A 16,879-nucleotide genomic window follows, 5' to 3' on the forward strand; every position below is an offset into this window, starting at 1 on the left:
TGCTGGATGTGGCACTTAATGTCATGCTCTATTTGACGTGGTGATGTTCGGCCCCAGGTTGGGCTCGGTGATCTCGGAGATCTTTTCCAACCGAGCCGAGTCCGTGACTGTGTGACAAGAAGCGCTCGCCGAGCCGCCGCGACACCTGAGAGCGGCCCCGCCCCGCCACAGTGACGTCACCCCAGGTGCTTCCCGCCTCCGCCTCCCGAGGCGTGATCGCCACTGCCCTCGGGGGCGGGGCGAGAGCCGCGCATGCGCCCGGCGCCGGCGGCGGCTGCGGGACACCCAGTCGCGAGCGTATGTGCGCGCCCGCCGCTCCCGTGAGGCGGGGGGCTGCGCGCGAGCGGTCGCGAGCTCGCCGCTCGGCCTCCTGCGGACAGGCTCGCGCGCCCTGGCGGCCGCTGCGGCCGCCGCCATCATGTCCGCCGCCATCGAGCAGGAGTTCCAGGAGATCGACGCCACGAACGACTGGCAGGCGCGTTATCTGGTGAGCCGAGCGGCGTGGTCGGCTCCAGCCGGAGAGCAGCGGGGAGGGAGAGAGGGAGGAAGGGCGGGGAGAGAGAGAGCCGCGGGCCGGCAGCGCCCGTGCCCGGTGTGCGGCGCCGCCGCCGCCTCGGCAGCGGGGAGAGCGGAAGTCGCTGGGCCAGCACGACTCTAGCCCTCAGGTGCGTGCACCAGAGCCGTGGGCAGGCGCTGCGCATGCGCGCGGGGCAGCCCCGGGAGAGTGGCGGCGGCGCGCAGGCGCGGGGCGGGTCCGTGGTGCCCCCGGGGCTCCGCCGAGCGGGGCCCGGGCCGAGCCGCGGCGGGCGCTGTGGGGCTCCGGCGGCGTGCGGGCGGCGTGGGAAGCTGTGCCCGGTAGTACCGATTCGTCCAAGGCTTGGCTCCTTCCCCCGCGGGTTCATGCGGCTCCTCAGGCACTCGTGCTCCCTCCTCAGCGCCCGTTCCTTCTGCCGTGGCCAGCTCGGCTGCTGCTGAGGCGGCCCTGCGCGAGTGCCTCTTAATGAAATAAAGTATTTGCACTTTCTTTGTTAACGAGATTAAGAACTTCCACGAATGGTCACTTCCATAAAACAGACATTATGCATCAGCTGGTATCACTAGAGCAGTAATTTAAGCCATCAATGTTTTATAGCACTCTTTAACAAATGAGGAAAAAGAACCAAACCCCAAAGTTTTCTTTACTGACTTTAAATTATACTTTTGCTCTGTTAAATTAGCAATTTATTTGATTTATGTGATTAAAATACATTATGTCTATTGCAAGTGTTTCAGATGTTACAGTTTCGAATATATCTGTATTACAAGTAAGTAGCATCTAGCACCAAGCCTGCCAGAGTTCAGGAAGCGTTTGGACAATGCTCGCAGGCACATGGTGTGGTTCTAAGGTTTATTCTGTGCAGGGTCAGAAATTGGGCTTGATGATCTTTGTGGGTGCCTTCCAGCTCAGGACATGCTGTGATTCTGTGTGATGGCTGGATATTATGTGGGAAAACTGATTTTAGAACCACTCATTAAACTTAAGCCTTAAGTTACATTCTTTTTAGCAAGCCTACCCTCCCACCTCATCGCTGCAGTAGTGTTTCTAGCTGTTTTAATATATCTTTACCAAAGCATAGACCTCTTTCTGTGCATGGGCAATGCAGGTGCATTTAAAAACAAAACATGTTGCATCTTGTTACTGAGCAATGCAAAACTTACATATCATGGGAACTTGGGTGGGAATGCCTGCCAGATCCATTCGTTCCATGTGCAAGCTCCCAAAGCTTATCAGCCATGTAAGCCAGAGAAGTTCCAGTTGCTGTATCAAAATAAAAAACCTAATAGATCATGAGATTTTTATACGAATATGTAGAGTATTGGTGCTTGGCAGCTGCTGCTCCACATTGTGGTTTATGTTCTTTGCAGGCTGGCACTGCATTTCAAGAAAGGTCACACAATCAATGCTGAAAATTGGAACTTTCTGTATGTTATATTTCCGCTGATGCCCTTTTTGGCTGTGTTCATTGTCTGGGAATAGACTAGACTATTTAGGAAGTTTGAAGACAAAGATAGTGGGAACATTGAGAGGACCAAAGAATGCTCATTTGTAAGAAGTTTAAATGCCCTTTAGGACATTATGATCAAATGTAGCAACATAATCTAAAACCAGGAGGAGAATCCAAAGTAAAATGTTGTTAATTCTGTGATGTACGACATCTCTGCTGAGATGGCATCAGTACAGAGATATACAGACATTGAAGGCCATTTCCAGTTGTCTGTATAAGGTAATTCTGTATATCTTAGTGAAGTTGTAGAAAAGATGCACTTTAGCAAGAAATTAATAAGGCTGAACATTCAGAACACGTGAACAGTAGGGTCCTTAAAATGGTATGCAAGTCTGTTTGAATATCTCACGGATTATTGAAAGGTTTGTATTAATGTGTGGGGAGAAACAGGCTTTGATTTCACATTGATATTTGTGACTCTAGAATTCTTCATATTGGTTCATGTTTAACTACAGCTGTGTGGGATAAGCAATCAAACCACCAAGAATAATCCTATGGCTCTTAATAGTAGCCATAAAATCATTAACTGGTTCACTTACCTTTGTGGGGTTTTATGCTGCCAGTCCCTGTAAAGGAGCCAGCAGAATACTCCTGTTGCATCTGAGTCCCTTACTGCTTTGGGAGATAATGTGAAACTCTGAGGTAAACTGTAAGCATAAATATCTGGTGGGATGTTTTTTTTTTTTTACCCTTTGATCCTAATGCATCAGTTGCTATCATTGTTTGATGGTGTTAGCCAAGTGTAGGAAGATCTAAAGGGTAACAGTTTGGCCATGAATGAGACACGTGTTCTGAGTGAAAGTGACACTAGGAACAGTAAAAGTTGGTTTAAAAATGCTGGTTATTAATAATGTTGCTTAATTAATAGTGTATGTAGAACACTAATCTTAATCAGGTTGCTGGCTATAAATCAATTATTTTTTTGTCTTTTAAAGGAAATCCGACACAAATCCAGTGACTTCCCTCACAGAGTCGCAAAATACCCAGAAAACAGAAATCGAAACAGATACAGAGATGTTAGTCCATGTGAGTATCTTTTCTGCAATCATTGCAGTGAACTTAATAGACTTTCTCTTGCCCTATTGACTCGAAACGCTGGAGGTAATAAATCATGGTCATTGCAAATTTTGCTTTTTATTTATTTTTGTAGGCATGTACCCTGTGATAAAGGTGGGTATTTCGGTGACACATACACAAATGTGTGTAACAGGAGGGAAAAAACTCTGCAGGTTAAACTCATTGTGCTCAGTGGTGAATGAGAGGTGGTTGCAAGTCTCATAGGTATTAGTGTATAGGTAAATATTTGTCTCATGTGAAAAGAACTTTTATTTTAGGCCAGCTTCTCTGCTACAGAGATGATGTGGTTTTCTTTTCAACAGCATTTTACTTCAGAAACTGTAATCCAAAATTATTGCAAAAAGGTATGTAAGCTAGAGATCGGGGAAAAATTGTACAGCCTTAATTTTTCTGTGGTATATTGAAGTTGGAACAGATAAAATGTTTGTGTGTTCTTTATGAAGTTTCCCAGAATACTAAAGGGTCTTAAAAGACACCTTGTTACTAGACCTAGAATTTTTGAAGTGTTGCTGCTATATCGGGCTTTTTGTTTGAGAGCCTGATCTGAATACCTATTGTAAGATTTGGAGAAGTGCTGAGCTCCTTGTTTCCAGTTGAAAGCTGTGGTAACAGCATGTGCGTAGCACTTCTCAAAATGACATGGAAAGGGTCTTGGATTGAGTCATGCAGGTCTGATGCAGTGCTGTGTGCTGCTTCTTAGGCTGCTGCTGGGATGCTCTACTGGCACAGTGAATTTGCGCCAAACGGGTCCAGTCTGGTGTGGTGCTGAAACCCTGTGCTGCACGCTGGTGAAACTGAACTTAGACATGCAGTGCATGGCTTCCTTGCTGTATTTGCATGGCATTCCATTGGACAAGTGTCCAGCGCTGAGGAAGATACCTCAGATGATGTTGGTCCGTGCAGAGGCACTTCAGTGACCCAGCTTTGCTGTCCTGTTACAGCATGGCATTAACGTCTGACCCATGTGTGCTAAAGTAGATCACGTTTTATTCACTTCCTGTGTCATACCTAAATTGGGATGGAGGTTGTGAGATGACACGGCAGGAAATTAGATCTGAGCCCAGAAGTCGAAGGTTCTAGTGTTGGGTCTAACATCTTATACAGCTTCCATGTCAGAAGCTGTATCTGTGCATTTACTGTTTCTCCTGTACGTGGATTTAATTTATACAAAGAGAATGAAAATTTACTTTCAACATATTTGTGCTTTTTTGTTTCTTTTTAAAAATAGTGTTTCTAAAATAAATAAAAATACATTGTATTATTTAAGTAGCATCTAATAATGCTATCAGTAATACCTTATGGATGTGATTTGTATTCATCTCCTGCAGTTATTTGGGGCTCAACATTTTCCTTCATCATGGCATGCCTTTCACAATAGTGAAGAACATCAAACGCCTCTGCCTTAGTCATGGCAAAGCCTGTTTCTGAAATGCTTGTTTATCCAGGAGAAAAAACATACATGATTGTATTAATTCCTGGACCCAGTGCAAAAGCAGAGACACAGATAAAATCTAGTATTGAAGTAGTAGTTGGGCTCAGGAAAAGGCTAGAGCTATTAGACTGACATAATGTGATGATTAATTAAGATGGTGAAGTTTCTGAGGAATGAATCAATTTTTAGCAGTTTTGAAAGAAAGTAACTTTAAATTGGTCCACCTAGATAGCTTGCAGAGCTGGGCACTAGGAACAAAGCTGTATGAGAACAGAGCGAAACACTGTGTTTGAACTAGTTAATTCCTCCTGAATTTTACTTCTGTGTTTTCGACTATAGCTCATAATTGCTTCAGTAACAATGATGATAGTCAGGAGGAGAAAGAGACCTGGAAGGGAGTATATGATAAATAAGATTTCAAGATAGCAGTATCTAAATTTCAAAGCAACTCGGATAAAAGCTGCCTGGTTTGGTCACTGTGGTGAACACATCTAATTGCAGTGCATGAATGCAAGGACCTGGTGTTGCAGAAATGTGAGACAACTCAGTCTCATGCAATCTTGACGTCTCAGTCCTTCACTTGGCAAATTTTACTGCTTTTTAACAGTGTTTACATGAAAAATGAGTGATACTAATATTCTCTAATAGTCAAAATCCTTCAGAATCAGCTGTTGGACTTTTAAGATCTAGCTACTTAATCATACTGTAAGACATCATTTAAAGAAAGAGTTTTATTTTTCCAAAAGCAGTGAGAAAATGGTTTGTTAACCCTGATAGCAGCCAAGCCAGTCTAAAATCTGAGGTAGTGTGTCTGCAAGAGGAAATGCAAAGATTGTTCTGTCTTACAGAAAATACATCAATTACAAGTACAGGAAAAAATCCTTTGGGTTGATTTGCCCCATTTCAGCTGTGATACCTGGGACAAGTACACTGAAACCAACTTGTGTCTGTTACATACATTTCTAGGTAAAAATTGATTCCTGTTTGCTGGGAAAGGCTCATCATTTTTGCCTATTACAGCTGAGTTTCACAGTGTTTCCAGTTTTGTAGGTGTTTTTGTTAGTGTCCATTTTTGTTGGCTAAAGAGCCATAGCATATATAAGTTTGGTTTAGTAAAAGTCCTCAAGAGGCATTGCCTAGCTGAGAAAAATAGTCTAACAATTGGTATTAGTCTAGAATAGGGAGAGGAGTATTTTGGCTTTGTAGTGCTATTGAAACAGGAAGTTAATCTGAAATAGGTTTGGTTTGACAGCCAGTCATTTCCGGACAGATGAAACCATTTCTCAGAAAATGTTGTTAAGAGAGGAAAGTAACTTGTGATGTTGTTGTTCTTTATTAATAATTTTAATGAAACTCTGAATATTTCTGTAATTACTTTCCTTCTAAATCTTATCCTTAGCTGTTATCAGAGGAGTCTAGTGTTGCAGATTGACTATAAACACCTTTAGAGAGCTTCTTACTATGTTTCCAGATTTACAGGCAAGAAGGAAATCCCCTCAACAAAATTGACAGTGGTTTTTTTTGGGTTTTTTTTGCCTTTTGCTTTTGGAGGGTAGATGGCAGTTTTTGCAGTTTGCTCTTCAGCCTTCCTTTGTAATACGGTGTGTGACTCAAGAACCTGGGTCATCTGAGCATTTTTGTCTGATAGATCATGTTGCTTTTGGAAGATCTTGTAGAGTAGTGATTTCTCATGTTTTCTTCCTGTGGCCTTGAGTAGCTTTTATGTCAGATCTTTCAACCATAGGCTTACAGTTGGCATGGAGTACAGGAGAGGAACATGAAGAGTATTGTGCTTTACAGAGAACAAAGTTGGAGCTGATGTGAATGGTTTTGCACATGGTGCTGATTAATTATCATTGCAGAAATGTTCCCTTTCTGTCCTCTGTTTTGAGTGTATGTTCTGAGAACAGGGAGATGTTCAGCCCAAAGTAAGACTGCTGCATTTCTCATTGTCTATATTAGAAGCTAACATTGAGGATTTTTATGACACTATCTAATGATTCTTTAAAACATCTTACCACGTGAAACATTGTAAAATAAGCTCAACATGCTGCTTTTGGAGATACTTCTTTATTTAGCACTGGGGAAGAGAGGAATTTTATAGCACATGCTGATCTAAACTTTAATGAGTCTTAAGATTTTTTTCCACAGTCCTGCTTATAAGGGTCCTGTGCAGTAGTGACACATACTTCAGTATGAATGCCTTTCAGTCGTGAGCTAGGCCATGATTGATATGATGGCATTCATTGTGTACAAACAGTGACAAGGTGGTCAGGAAAAGTCACTTTGCTTTTCCTTTGCCTTAGGCTACCTCTGAAATGTGAGACTGTAAGTCTAGTGACAGAGTATTGCAATTTGAATAATTTAGAAGCTCAGATAGACTAGATTTAGGTTAGTGAAATGGAGGGGATTTGTTGGTGGGAAAGGGTCAGGCAGGGTCACTGGGATGGCTTGTGGCTGCATGTTTTATTTATGACTTTCTTTAATCCACTAAGTAGCATTTCTTCCTCCTCTATTGTTAATAGCTCTATATTTGGGGAACCAGAGACATCTCTTGGATAAAAAATAATTTTGAAGTTATACAGTGTTCTAGAAACACAGTTGTTTTCTAATGAAAAAGTTTCATTAACCAACTGCAAGAACTACATGATGTAAAATGCCAAACATTTTATATCTTGGTTTTAACTGGACCTGTCATTTTGTGTTAAGCAGGGAGTGAGCAGATTGAGCAAGGTGAAGTCTTGGCCTTATTTGAGGCATGGGAAGTATTGTCAGTAGGACAGGATTTCAGTGGAGATAGGTAATCAGAGTTTGATTATCTCAGGCAGGCTTGTTCTGGGAGTGTTTTTTCTCAGTGCAGGAGCCTGAATGAGAATAATTTTTAAGGTTTCCACTTCCTTTTCAGGCTGCATAGTTTGTTGAAATAGGGGAATTAGCACTTCAGAAAATGAGTACTGTATTTTAGCTGCTGTGGGCATGGCAACACATAAGATAAATCTTATCTTAAAGAAGGGTTTATCATTCATATAAATCTTAAGTACTTTGTAACTGGAAATTATATACATACGGGAAATACATTACAGCTAACTCACTGTCAAAAGTTGGCTTGCTTCACTGAATTCAGAAGACCAAGCCAGGGTTTGAATGAGGTTTCTAGGTCATTGTGTCCTTTAAGAATCTCATCCCTTGAAAGAAGGGAAATCAATATATTCTAGTGGCTTTCTTTGTCCTGTGGACTGTATGTCAGAGTACTTGCAGGATCTCTGCGTTAGCTGGGGAGGGAGAGGGAGGCTGGCTGTGCACAGAATTGGTTATTTAAGGGACTTAAAAAAACCCCCCAACTTTCAGAACTTTGTCATGTTTACAAAGCAGAATTTATAAGAAGGAAAAAATGAAGCTGAGAATGTAAGTATTAAAGTAGGAAACCTCCTTAGAGGCTGCAGCTATCTGCCCCTGGCAGCAGTTCAGCAGCTGCCGCTGGGTGATTAAACTGTTAACAGTGCTTGCTTGCGTCACCTTTCCGAGAACACTGGTACCGGTATGTGTGATTTACTATAACAAGATCTTGAGTTTTTCCTGTTGGCAAATGACATGTAATATTTACAGAGGTCTTGGTTTCTTTCCAGTAGAAACATTTCAGATAGAGTGATACATGAAAGGAAAAAGTAATGCTTTCCCATCCCAGCAAAATAATGCAAAGAGATATATTTTACTTTAAAATGCACGTATGTCTTAATTTTGCTGCGTCTTGGCTTTGATAATATTTTTTTTCTTCACACAGAGATATAATAAATTTTTTTAAGACTCCTGAAAGTCAAGTTGCCTTTCAACTGGAATGCTAATGAAAACATACTAACCCAGTATATTTCTCATACTTCTATATCAAAAATTAATTTTCAGCATATTTCTGTTTTCTGCATGTTTGTATGTGACTGCATATAAAAGCTAGGAGCTAAAGGTGGTAGGGTAGTCAACAATTGCTTTACTGTTGACTTCTTTGCTTGAATCTAGCAAGATCATCTTTGGCAGTTGCCAGTAGCAGATAGATGAGGGAGAGTGTACTAGCAGATCAAGCCCTAGTAAACATAGTTTTCCCAGGTTTGCAAACACATGGAAAGTATTCATATTAAATCACACGAGCAGTCTGTAGAACAAGAGTATGATTCAGTAACTGCTTTTTGATTGCCATCAGCTTTTTGCCTATCCAGATTTATAATTATGGATTTCTGAGATAAGCCTTGTGTTGTACAGGCTGGCAGTGAGTTCAGCTGTTGTAGCTGTGCTGAATTTGATACTTGGTAGTTGCTCATGTCAAAGCTCATGACTTTGACATGTGCATTTCCCAAGGTGTTTGTCAAAAGGAAGTGAGCCTTTTGGTGCAGGGATGGGTGGGCTGGCATTTTCACAACAATCTGGGCCCTGATTGAGTTTTGTGGGTTACACCAGGTGACTTCAGTTTTAAAAACTGGCATTGCATCATAGTTCAGTTGGTTGGTTTCCTTGTAGAATCTTCCATATCTTCCTCAAATATGTTGAAGTTTCTTAAATTCATTTCAGTTCGCTATTTTTTATTTACTCTTCTCAAACAGTCTGCTAGGCTGTTGAGCTTCAGGAAATTTACAGTCAGTTGAATCTCATTTTTTGGCATGTAGTTGTGTATGAATTTTAAACTGAAAGTGCTGTTTATTTAATACAGTGACTGATAAATGGCTGAAGGATTACTTACTGTGAACAAGTCTGATTACCTAAATGTTTCCTAGAGGTTCATAAATCAGATACTAAAAGGTTCTAGGAACAGCCACAATGACTTTTTATTATGCAGTGTTTTAGTTTTACAGTATGATAATCTTTCTTATATTACTGGTAGAATTTTAAACTGGGTCCTTTGCTTGCCTCGGCCATAAATAGGGAAATTGTCTGTCTTGCCTGTATAATTTTGAGAAATGAAACCATGTAATTCTATAAGCCTTCATTTAATTGGATGATTTGTTTAATATATTTGGTTTTGCATGCACCTTTTTAGTATTTTTATGTTGTGTAATATTAGACAATAACTTCCAGGGAAAATTAAATTAATTAAAGCCTGGCTTTAATTACAGCAAGTAGCTTTTGTTGGGTTTTTTTAATCTGCGTGAGCTTGACTTTATGATTCTGCCTCAACCTATGAAACTGCAGTTCACCAAAAATCTTGGAATTTTGAATTTAGGAAACCATGTGGTGGAGTGATCTGGTGTGATAGAACAGTATTGCCTGGTGTGAGTTGTAGTGCTGTTGTATTAAGGAAATTCAGCTGTTGAGGGATGGCTGTGAGGACCTTTTGGCATGTATGGGAAGGTTGTTTTGTTTGGTTGGGTTTAAGAAAAATAGGTATTCCAGTTTTCTGAGTAGCTTCTATTAATAGCTGCCTGAAATTACTCTGATGGAATGGTGAGGGGAAAATGGGGCAGGCACTTGTCAAAGTTACATGAGAAGTTAATTTTACATGTATTTGTAGTTTGCTGTTTGGGTAATACTGCAGGATTTACTTCTAGTTGCTTTCAGATCTAAACTTGCCTGTTGCAGAGTATTCAAGATGGATGCATCATTAATTCTTAATTTTCATTGAATTTTAGATGATCATAGTCGTGTAAAACTGCAGGACACTGATAATGACTATATAAATGCCAGCCTAGTGGTCATAGAAGAAGCCCAGAGATACTATATTTTAACACAGGTAAGTAGTACAATTACTGAATTATTACAGGGATTGAGAATCTAGGGGAGGGGGATTTGTACAGTTGTAATTTGTATTTGGATGGTTCCTTGTCTCTGTGAATTACAGGTGTGATGTAGTTTTGAACAGATAATTTTATGTTTTAAGAAGAGCTAAAGGGGATATTTACATATGAGTAATTTACTCCTAAAACTCCTCAAATATTTCTTCAGTTATTTTGTAAATAGGCCACAACAATACTTTTACCCCTTAATCCATCTTGTATCTTCTGAGCGTGCATGCAGTAGCTTTTATTCTAGCAGCACAATAGTATTGATGCTTAAACCAATATATCCCTTCCCTGAGTTCTTACTCTTTTGTTGTTTGGTTTTGTTTGATTTTTTTTCGTTAAAAAAAAAAAAAGCCCTTTTAAGTCCTGGAATGATCTGTGCAGAGTGGCTACTTTCTTGCCAGCCATTTCTATAATTCTGTTAATAATTTGTTTAACCTTAAGAGGAAGACATTTTCCTGTTTCCCACAGTGAACTACTAACTGTGTTCAAGCACTGCTTTGCCTATAGATTTTCATGCCCATTTTTATATTCTTTACTACACAGGGTCCACTACCTAATACATGTTGTCATTTTTGGCTAATGGTATGGCAACAGCAAACCAAAGCAGTTGTCATGCTGAACAGGATTGTTGAAAAAGAATCGGTAAGTTCCATTAGGCCTGAAGTTGTAAAATAAGCAATTTTAGTAGAGTTGAGCAATGTTTGATTGTTATGTTAGAATTAACATTCTCACTGGTGTGCAGCATAATGTGTATTTAATATAAGAGTGAGGTGAGGGAGCAAAGACATACAGTTCAGTTTGGTGAAAATCGCATCTAACCAACGTACATCCAGAAAGGTGAAATTAACATTCTGAGAAAGGAGGACATACAGAGAAATAGTGTGGAGTAGAGGCAGTGTAAGGTGTTCTTAGGACAAAATGGAAGGTGGCAAAACAAGTATCTTTAGATTAATTTTTCTGAGGGTAACAGAGTAGTGTGTTTGTTAAATTGAGATGTTAGCTGTAACAATGAAGGCAAACTGCTACCCAAGAGAATTGACCTAGTTATTTTTGATTCTTTAAATCTGGTGCCATGCGTGCAGAATACAGAAATTTTCTGTTATGATTTAGTTCTTCTGCTACCATGCCTCAAAAGCATTGTGGATTTTAGTTATAAATGCATGTCATTTGAGGTTTATGTTTTTTGTTCAAAGTAGATTAGTTAGTGAAAAAAATGTGACCACTCTGTTGAAAAGTCTCCTATTTTCTTGTGCAAAAATTTCCCTACAGAAAGTTTGAGTGCCGAGCAAGAGGAATACAAGACAAAGAATAGTTTTGCATTGGTTTGTTAGTTCATTCTTATGTTTCGCTAGAACCTTCCAGTATTTAGCAAGCCTGGGGAGAACTGTGTGTGATAGATGAGTTCTGTAAATGTGCAGGTGTGCAAGTCAGAAACGAAGTGGGGAAATGCTGAAATAGCTGAGCACAAACCTCAGTTCCCTGTAGAGAACTAGAGGCGGGGAGAGGGAGAAGGCTTAAGATGTAGCTCAAAACATGTTAGCTATGTGATGAAAGGAAGCATAAACACATAAAGCTGGAATGCATAATAGCCATTGAAACAGTTGTACTTGAGTCTGCTGTACTGAACAATAGGGTCTCAGAATCTGCATATACAAAGCCCAAGATATTAGAATATTTAATAAGGTTTTTATTTTTTCCTTCTTTTTCTTTCTCTCTCTTTTTTTTTTTTTTTAATCCATTAGGTGAAGTGTGCACAATACTGGCCAACAAAAGAAGAGGAAGTTATGACATTCAGTGAAACAGGTTTCCGTGTGAGGCTGGTGTCTGAAGACGTCAAATCCTATTACACAGTACATCTACTGCAGTTAGAAAATATCAACGTAAGCTTTTCTGTCTGTACAGCTCCTATTCATGGGCTTAAGTGTATAATGAGAACCACTTAGCATGATGTCACTTCAGGTTTGATTGAGCTTTTACACTGGAAATTTTAATGCACTTTGTTTCTGAGAATGTTGAAGATGTTTGTGTGGAAACAAGTGACTTAGACCTCAATCTATACATTAAAAGAGATAACATCTCTGGCATTTTTATACTTATATTTTCCATTTGGCAGTACCTTGACATGCTGAATTGTAAATTATGGTAGTGGTGATTCTAAGAGGAACTGTAAGAATTAACCTAAAGGGAGTAACACAGGAGTGGAAAACTCTGATTTCCTTTGAATATCAGAAACCCGACTGAGTAATTACTGATTTTTTTTTTTTTTTTTAGTGGAACTTGGGTTTTCCATGTAATTTAGTCTAGCTATCTTAAGTTTTTGGGGGGTGGGGTGGTTACCAGCTGTAGACAGGTAATTTCATCTCCTCTTGTTTACCTCCCCTTTTGCTCCACAGGACCATCCATCCTTTTCTCTTAAAAAATTAAGCACTTTGACAATTTAAGCAAGTTAAGTTAAAAAAAACTGTTCCTGGCCTGAGCTTGGGTTGGAATTTGCTGCTTCTGTTTCAGAGTGGAAGACAGGATTGAAGAGCTTGTCTGTTTTTCCAGCTATGTCTTGTAAGATACTCTCTCTCCCTATAAATCTTGCCTTATATTAATTGAAAGTGCTAGTATGGCAAGTTTTCAAGGTTGTCTTCTCAGAGAATTTGGGAAAGGAAGGCTTGAAGATGTTCTTCCACTTGCTTTATACAACTATTGATATATTTACTCCCAAATATTTGAATTTATAGTAGCTATTGATGGTATTCTGAGCCATTTGTTAATTCAGAACCTCCCTAATGAGATCAACATGATAAAACTTGGCATGTTGTTCCTTGGTCTTCTTCATGTAAGAAGAGCTTTATTAAATACTGTCCTGCTGACCTGAAGAATTTCTGTTGAGTAGTTTTTTTATTGACAGCAAAGGCAAAGAAGAGAGGAGTAGTGCTGGCAAGCTAGTGCTTGAAAAGGAACAGCTCTTCCTTTTGAAAAGCTGAGGCAAGTTTTCCTAACTACAAAAAAGGCGTCTTCGTGGAATTGTTTGGCTGATGTTGGCCCTTAAACTTCCTATTTTCAAAGGATGCAATTTTCATTATATGTGTATGTTTGAACTTAACATTAACTGGAAAATGCAGAAATGCCTCAAGGAGCAGCACAATGTATAGTACAGTAGACTTTTGAGTTGGAGCTGTTGAGCACTTCAATTTCTGGGTTTGTTTTGGATCAGCAATGCAGACCTGTCAGCATTGTACAGTTTCTTGTATGCAATGTAAATCAGTTTCACAAATAGTCCCCAATCTTTCTGTAATTAATTTTATTTTAATACTCCAGCACTCCTGTAAGGCTCCTCGAATATTAACTCCAAAGAATAATTTTGGTATAAAACAGCTAGAAGAGGCAGAACATACTTGGTTGCTCAAGCAAAAAAACTGGCATAATTTCTAGACTAACACTGTCAATGTAAAATGCAGCCTTTGGTAAGAATTTGATAATTATACCATAAAACTTGTGGGAACTGAGTATTCACAGTAACTTGAAATGTGAGCTTAACTGTGTTTATGCAAGTTATTCTGAAGGGGCCTTTGGAGGCAGAGTGTAAGACATTTAGCCACTCAATGCCTGGAATATAGGATGACTCATGAACAAAATATACTCTGAATGCCAAGAATACTTAAATTTTAGTATTTCCTTGAAAACAGAGAGAACCAAGGTTGTCTTTGTAATACAACCGTTCTGAGCTCAAGTAAATTTCTTACTGCAGCTAATCTCAAGATACTAAAAAAAAATGTGTGTATGAAGAGTAAAGTGTTTGTTTATGTTGTTACCAATGAAACAACCTCTGAATATTGTTTGGTTTTGTTGTTGCTTTTGTTAAAGGTTAGAAATACAGGTAGGGTTAGGGGATGTTATTTTTTAGGATTAGATCAAGGCATTTCTTGGTTTGATTTTTTCGTATCTGTATCTGTTTTTGCTCTTGGAGCTAGCATAGTCCAGTAAAGCTTTGGAGAGAAAATGGTGTTTATTGGTATCTTTCCAAAAGTTTTGAAAAGATTCCTAATGCTCTTTGTTTTGCGGGTGATTATTTTAGAATTTCCTTATTTTTTGCCTGACCCAGTCTGCATTTTAGAATATAGACATTTGAAGCTGCTTTTCCACCATGGTTCATTGTGTATCCTCCCTGATTTTGTTAGTCTTCTGAAAGTTGAGTGCTGCTTTCTACCGTAATAGCTCAGGTTCAGAACTTGCCTTTAGTAAAGACATACTGTGAAGGCTTCCACCAACCAGTGTCTCTGTTGGAAAATAATGGTAGAAGGAAGATACTCTGCTCACGTTAAAATTTTGTAATCATTTATGTGTGAAGCTATTGCATGTCTGTGATTTGAAGCCAAGTCTCTCAGCTTATTAGAGAAGTGATAGTCAGGTGTAGGAGAGCCTTTTATTAGATCTTGGCCTCTAATTTGTGAAAGACTCCACCTTGTGTTGAGTATGTATTTTTTTATATTGGTCTTTATTGTTGCTTTTGCCTTTTTTGGGTTTTTTTTCTTCATGTCACAACTTTATGTATTGGTCTTTAGAGAAAGAAAACTTTGTTTTCAGTAGTTTCTGGTGTGGCAACCCAGATATCCTGAGAAAGATGCAGTGTGAAACATAATGAATACTTAAAAGCAAAATTTATACATACTTACTGGGGAATTCAGGCAAGCTATGGGAGGGCAAATGGCCATCAGATCTTCAGGGAAACCAGGGGTTGCTTGGATAAGGAAATGGAGCAGTGGAATTTGAAACTGCAAAAGGAATCTATCTCAGACTGAGTTCTGGAAGTAAGAACACAGCATTTGAAGGAGAGGTTTGCAAAGAAAATGCTTGTTGGGGGAGAAAGGACTAGGAGAAACAAACTAAATTTGATGTGACACTAGTGGTGTGATGCTTCAGAGTAAGGACCATTAATAAATCCCTGGTGGAGTCTTGAGTCCTCCACAAATAGCAAACATTTGGAAAAACCCATTAGTAAAATGGATTCTCAACTTAGTACCAAGCTTCTGTGTGGCTGTGACTGTCGGATTAAGGTAATGCGAGACTGCTTAGTGACCCTCACTAGCTGATCCTGTGGATGAACCAGAATGTTGGTAATGACTGTTTGGTCCCCTTATCCTCGTGGCCATTTTTATTTAAATTTTGAAAAACATTTTGGCAAGGGTGAATGAACAAATAGAGGAGGCTCTGGTAGAAGTTGATTTATGATTTTGAATTTCAGTGTGTAGAACATGGCCCTTACAGCATGCCTTCTCATTTTTATATGATCAGATTAGTTTTTAATGAACTTAAGACTTGTTCATTAAATATAGGACCACTGTGGGATTGTAGGTGTGTTATGTCTTCATATATTTGACCATTTCGGTAGCACTTAAATTCTGAAATGAAGGCTTGTATAAGGAGTGTGTGTAACTTGAAAAACCAGCATTTCTTTTGTCTTCACCTCTTACTTGATACCGAAGGCACCAACTTAACCTTTGAACATTTTGGTAGTGTTTTATTCATGTTCATATTCTCAAGTAACTGAACAACCTGAAGTTACTCTAAGATTTTTGTACCTTTTTGGTTTGAGTGATAGGATAGCTGCTGTAAAAAGGTTATGGCAAGGCTTTTTTGCTGGAAATTAATCTAATGGGATATTTTCTACTGAAGTCCTCATGTGGATCTCTGCTTGTAACTTGGAGCTTGTGCTTTCATCTTCCTTTGACTATGCCATTGGTGTTTCCAACAGTCACTGCTGAGCTGTGCAGTGTGGTGGTAACTTTGAGTTCCTCAGTTTTACATTTCTTGGTTATTTACGGGAAGCTTATCCCAGTATTTCCTAAAACTTTCACGAGAATGGTTTGAGTAATTATTTGAAAAATAGTTGTTTAAATGCTGTCCCATGATTATTCAAAGATTTTTTTTTTTAGCTAGTCTTGGGGAATAAATTTCAGAAGATTGTGTTGTGGTTACCATAGAACAAGCTGGTTTTCAGTTACCATGCAGAAATATATTGCTTGTGTATAACATATAAAATTTTATATTACTGTCTAAGTCTTGAAATCCAGGGGTTCTTATTTTAAAAGGTTAGCTAGTTTCCTGGTAACACTCCAGATTCAATCAGTTGTTATTTAAATTTGAGTTTTTGTCCATCAACAGTTGTGAATCAAAAAGCCAAACCTCTTCTCGTAACAGTCCCACATCACTTCATGTAAACGCTGCATGGCTCAGTGACTGAGAGTCGTTTAAGAAAGGGTGGTACAGATCCACACAAAGGCAGTGTTTCAGCTGTACAGCTTGACTGCCAAGCACCACTTGAAAGAGCTATTCTGTTTAAGAGAGCAATGTGGGAGGTTTGAAATGTTCAAATGGGATTTGGCTGTAGGATTAGAGACTGTGAATTCAAAGATGACCAGCTGGTTCCAGTGCATCGAAATGGGACTCTTGTGGAGAGATGAAGAGACTAGGTATTTTTATAATGAGCTGAAGGATGGAAAATCACGGGATGGATAAAGCTTTCATACAAGAAAAGAAAAATGTAATTCTGTGGGTTAGAGCAGAGTGAC

At 39.4% G+C, this 16,879-nt stretch overlaps 1 protein-coding gene across 4 annotated transcripts in view; it reads left to right on the forward strand.

The window, feature by feature from the left end:
* Nucleotides 1–250: 250 nt before the first annotated feature.
* The window catches only part of PTPN2 (protein tyrosine phosphatase non-receptor type 2), a 29,935-nt gene continuing 13,306 nt past the window's right edge, over nucleotides 251–16,879 (forward strand). For 2 of the 4 annotated variants that reach the window (XM_085052503.1, XM_085052505.1), the window contains exons 1-5: nucleotides 279–487; nucleotides 2,981–3,071; nucleotides 10,167–10,267; nucleotides 10,863–10,961; nucleotides 12,062–12,199. In XM_085052503.1, the coding sequence (XP_084908629.1) occupies nucleotides 419–487; nucleotides 2,981–3,071; nucleotides 10,167–10,267; nucleotides 10,863–10,961; nucleotides 12,062–12,199 (498 nt within the window). In that variant the 5' untranslated portion in view covers nucleotides 279–418. Of the gene's footprint in view, nucleotides 488–907; nucleotides 1,057–2,980; nucleotides 3,072–10,166; nucleotides 10,268–10,862; nucleotides 10,962–12,061; nucleotides 12,200–16,879 lie in introns of those variants that run through there. The other 2 variants (XM_085052506.1, XM_085052502.1) reach the window with 2 other exon arrangements.

Source organism: Lichenostomus cassidix, chromosome 2 (assembly GCF_008360975.1).
Source record: "Lichenostomus cassidix isolate B80296 chromosome 2, HeHo_3.0, whole genome shotgun sequence".
NCBI classification, from domain to species: Eukaryota; Metazoa; Chordata; class Aves; order Passeriformes; family Meliphagidae; genus Lichenostomus; species Lichenostomus cassidix.